We start from the raw sequence: 5,467 nt of genomic DNA, 5'->3' as shown, positions 1-5,467 counted from the left end.
TTCCATAAATAGAATTGTAATTAAGAAATTTAGTTATACTTCAAATTATCATTAAAGTTGGACGGTAAAGTTAATAATGATAGTATTGGTAATAATAAAACCATACACTTATAGTAAGTTAAGATCAACTGTCATCTATTCTTAGCTCATCCTTTTCGAATCGACAACAATTCATAAATGATTCACTGAAATGAAAGATCTCGACATACCTATCCATGATTGTATAATCACATTACTAAGCAATATTTAAGCAACAAGTAATAATAGTGAAAGTTAATACAGCTTAGAATTATAAGTTTCATTGATTGAAGCACTACTTTTAAAGTTCTACAATTATTTTCATATATGTATTATGACAAGAATGAGAAAATATAATAATACCAAGAGAAAATAAAATAGACTTAGTTGCATGGTTATAGCATAAGAGTAACCTGCTTTATCTAAAAGATCATGTAGCATGAAGTATGCAAGAATAAAATAACTTTGCTATAATAATGATGGTGCTATTTTTAATTATCATTTTCATCATCTGACAAGAATTAAGTAAGATTGTACCGAAAAAATAATGTTATGGAAGATTAAAATAGGTATTTTTTGTAATTTATCATGTCATATTAGTAGTATAGAGTTTAGGTGCATTAATTAACAAGAATAGAATGAATTGCTGACTCGTCTTAATTGATAATCATGCGGCTATTGCTGGACAATAAATTATAGAGAATTAGGATAAAAAAAAAATAATGGACTAGAATTGTGGAGGAAGCAGCTGCATCAATGGTATACGTTGGTATTCATATAGATTGCATAAGAGAATGATAACATGAAATAATGAAGATCAGAAAATACCTATAGAAATGTTTAGTGCTGCTTTTTGAAATGAGTTAAATTCAATATAATAAGCCTTAACGTCATTTAGAAGGATACCATAACAGCAGACAAAATATACCCAATGACTAGTAAAAAATAATTTCAAATAATGGCGAAAGTTACCATAATCGGACGATGTAAATCTATTGCCAATGTGAGAAATTTGTTGTAATAATCCATAGAGCGAAATAATAACATTATCTTTGTAATTCATTTACTTGGAGAATATTGCAGCCACATCGCTCCAATCAAGAAAGGATCCATTAAAATGCCAGAAAATGAACTTGTTCAAATCTCCCTTGTACCAATATCTTTACTTATTCATAGAAGAAAAAATATGAAGATATCCAGACAATAATGAACGAAAACGATGGCAAATTTAAAAGTAACTATTCTATTAGATACCCATTGATGATTTGAAGCATCGACAAGATTTTAAAAAATGAAATAAATGAAGAGAAAAATCTTGAAGAGCTACTGGAATGTATTAGAAAGTCCAAAAGTCGATGTTTTTAATGCTATTTAAAAGTGTAAAGATATTCGCGGCGGATAGTTCCTATATGATCGGTAACTGTATCATCCAATGCTTTATAATTAATTGATTAAAGAGCATGGTATACTAATATTTGGTATAGTCATTACCAGCAAGTTAATATCCATTTAATTTGAGGGAAATTAGAATAGTTTGATAAATTCTGTATAGCATTAAACGTTATAGTTACAATGATGGAAATGGGTTTTCTATTATAATATAATAGCGATGGGGAATAAAGCTGAACACGAAGGTTAATTAATATTATCACTTTAGCAGCACCTTCATTAACAATGCTATTATTCAAATAATGAAGACAATTACTATGTAGCAGCAGTCTTATAACTCTTAAAAGGTATATCAAGACGCTCGTAGTAAACAGGCAGATAATCATCATTAAATAGCGGCTGATACTATTAGGACTACAGCACAAAGTAACATTTTCAAATCATCTTTAATAATAACAATAAGAACGGTACTTAATCAACTTATTATACTACGGCTTTGGCTACAAATAAAACGAATAAATTGAAAAAAAAAGCAATGATCATACGGTATTACGCATGCATAATGGGAAAATTGATGAGAATTTACTTATAACTAGTAGTACAAATTGGCTGGTATCGTGTCAATGGATGAGCACGATAGTGAGGATTAGCATAAAACGGATTCGAAGTAACGATGGTGTTCACGATGCTAATATAGGAATCTTGCATGGACTGTTTAAACTTTTTTCTTTTCTTATAGCGTTGATTTTGAAACCACACTTTAACTTGCTTAGGTGATAAATGAAGCTTTCTTGCTAATTGTTCACGTTCAATGGGCGACAAATAAATGTTAATTTGGAATCGATTTTGCAATACTTCTACTTGTTGTGATGAGAATAGAATTCGTCGTCGATGATGTTGTCGTGATGAAGATTCATCTTCATCTTGTTCATCTTTGATCGATGAACTGAGAAGTTCAGTAGAAGATTCTTCAAGATCATCGTTACCAATAGGAAAGTGGTCTTTTTTCATGGTATCGCTTTGATTGTTTTTCTTCTTATGAGACAATACTCGATTTTCATCTTCCTCTTGCTTCTCTATAATAAAAATAATAACAAACAACGAAAAATGAAATTACTCTATCAGTTGCTCCTTTTATGTTGGCTTTTCATAACTACTGTAATATGGTACTCGATCAATTTAATTTTACGAGGAATAAAAATATTTTATGCCTTAATAATAACTACAGTAGTAAAACTATATCAATTAGGAGTCTAACGCTATTGCTCCAGATGGTCGAGAAATGATCACAAATAAATAAAAAGAAATATATGATAAACAATACAGGTAGAATACTTGAATTGATTTGAATATTTTAACTTGTAATTTCCATAATGTTAGTCTTGATTATTTATGAAATACTACTCGTAAGGAATAACGTGATAGTACTATATTGATGCTAACTTGTAATGATGATGACACAAAGTGACACTATCAATAGGTATCCAACTGATTACAGCAATATAGTAGATTTGATCCGGTAATTGTATAATATATAATAACCATATATTAAGTCTCCACTAGCAATAATATGCAAGTCGATCAAGTGGTTAATAATCAAAGGCATACCGTGTTGCTGTAGATGACGCAATCTAGAATCTATGTTGATATCAGATCGATTGGCTACTGGCTTACTAGAATCCTCAACTTGTAGTTTGCATGAGCGTCTCAACGTAGCTGGAGGAGCATCTTGCAACGTAGCTTGCAATAAATTTTGTGAAGTTGACGAAGAAGCTGATAATATTTGCTGAGATTGACAATGTTTCTTATCCATCTTGGTTAAGGCAGACCATGGTTGGCTTTGATTTGGATTGCCAATGATGTTATCAATAAAAAATGATGAACTGTGAGTTGGATGGCCAACTGCCATATTGATCTATCTCGTAGACGGTAGAGAGGTTCTAAAAGGAAACTAGGAACGAGTGAGAATTGAAGAGCAGTAGTTATCAGATACGACCACCACCAAGCCTTATAGTTATTAATTGGATTGTTTGTATAGACTAACGAGGTAACACTATCCTAAAGTCAGTATAATGTCAGCCAAGAATAGTCAATCATACTACAGCACTCAAGTATATAACCAAGGAATACAGGAGTAGTTTACGTCCAACGATGTAACGATATGCTTTAATATAAACGTGATCCAATATGAAATCAAATGAAGGTAATCTTCATGAGCGTTCGATCATCTACAACTTGGAGACTGATTGAGTTGACGTTGAAATGCATTAGATGAGCACACTTATATATAGCTACACCGAGGAAATATCCATCATGAAGCACAAATAAATTTTGTGACGTTACTTCCTCTCCATTTTTATAATCTCTATTAAAATTCAGTACATTTAGACCTAAAGATAGCGTTACCAAGCTACATAATGACTTGAAGTAGATTAACTATTTGATGCTTAGCCGAATTGTATTACCAAGACAATAAACCATGAGTTGCATGATCATGCAATCGCGACTTGACATTTTTAGAAGCATTGTTTGTCTCTATTATTCTTTCAAGATACCAAAAGGATCAATTAATTTACAGCCTGCCCACACAGAATTACAACTGCACACATCCATTATCAATAGAGGAAATGGAACTAAAGTCGACTAGATTGTTTATAACAATTTGAACTGATAACCCCGTTTAATATAATCTGTAAACAACAAACTTAATAATCAGCCCGCGGTACTTTAGTCTCTTATTCATCTATTGAGAATATATTTTTAGCCTTCTAAAGGAGACTATTGTTCCATATTTTAATATTGTTTTCTAAATTTAGGTCCTTCCATCAACTTTTTATTTAGATCGCAACTAATTAAATCAAAACTTTAGCTTGCATTTAATAAAGAAAACCTAATATTTAAATATATAAGAAAATTGAATTATATAACATCAATCAATACATTGAACAACTAGAAACAGGTCTATTTCTAGATATTGTAATGTTGCTTTTTAAATTACACATTATTTCATTTTTTTTCCCATGTCATAATTACTTTTTTCATTATTTAAAGGTATAATTCAATTTTAACTACTTTTTTTACAATCTTTACTTATAGTACTAGTTACAATTTTTTCTTAAGGTATTGAAGTTGCTACCTATAATTATTATCAATGGAATTAAATAGTAACTGCATTGGACACTGCACAATTCTAATTTGCCTTTTCTGTAAAGTATGACCTGATCAATATTGGTGCTAAAAATACATACAGTAGAATCAATTTAAATTCTTACTAAAACATAAAATTAATTTTGTTAAAGAAACAGTTCACCGAAGTGGACTGATACGATAAATACTCAATGTAGCAGTAGAGTATTCTTCAGTATTGGATCGACCGTTTTCGCATCATAAACAAGTATTAATTACATAACTGAACGATTGCTTATTATTACTTCATTTTTAACCTAAAATATAACATAGAAAAAAGAATAGATGTCTATCATGCCAAAAATGTAGTCACGTATGTTTATCGTAATAATTTTATCAAAATATTTTTCCAAATCAGCAAAACATAACTAGATTATAAGTCTATAAATGAAATATAACGGATGCAGATTGATCAGCGATGATACAGTTAATAAAGAAGTAAAACGTGACATTGGCTACCGCAACTTGCTAATAAATAAATGCATATTGGTTATACGAAATCTTTTGTCATAAATAAAGATGCATCCAGCCGGTTGCGATAATACTGCTTGCAGCAGTAAATCAAATTATTCCATTTCTTAATGTTATGTTAATTCATCAAAACCAGCTATCAAGTTAGTGATGAATTTTCATGCCAAGGAAGGGTTACCTGTCCGACTTGGCGGGCAGTACTATTGAAAAGTTGATAATGGTTATCGATATTATCCTAGAAGTCTGATATATTCCGCCAATTCAGGAAGGATGGAAGGAAACGAGGTAGTTGTATATTTTCGTTTAGACTGATAACTTTAAAGCAATCTGTTCGTTTCCGCCGGATTTATCATAACTTTAAAAATCAAGAATTCTGATATATTTGCAACTGCTCAAACATTTT

General features: G+C 30.6%; 1 protein-coding gene across 1 annotated transcript; it reads right to left on the bottom strand.

Moving 5' to 3' along the window:
• Positions 1 to 2,127: 2,127 nt before the first annotated feature.
• TRIADDRAFT_9531 (uncharacterized protein) lies at positions 2,128 to 2,298 on the bottom strand (the record flags this gene model as incomplete). Its single annotated transcript, XM_002107795.1, has 1 exon — positions 2,128 to 2,298. A coding segment is annotated over one exon (171 nt), but the record flags the coding sequence as incomplete, so codon positions are not given.
• Positions 2,299 to 5,467: the final 3,169 nt, after the last annotated feature.

The sequence above is a fragment of the Trichoplax adhaerens genome, genomic scaffold (genome assembly GCF_000150275.1).
Source record: "Trichoplax adhaerens TRIADscaffold_1 genomic scaffold, whole genome shotgun sequence".
Classification (NCBI taxonomy): domain Eukaryota; kingdom Metazoa; phylum Placozoa; class Uniplacotomia; order Trichoplacea; family Trichoplacidae; genus Trichoplax; species Trichoplax adhaerens.
The sequence above is the reverse complement of the archived record's forward strand: the minus strand, read 5'-3'. Positions and strand labels throughout refer to the sequence as shown.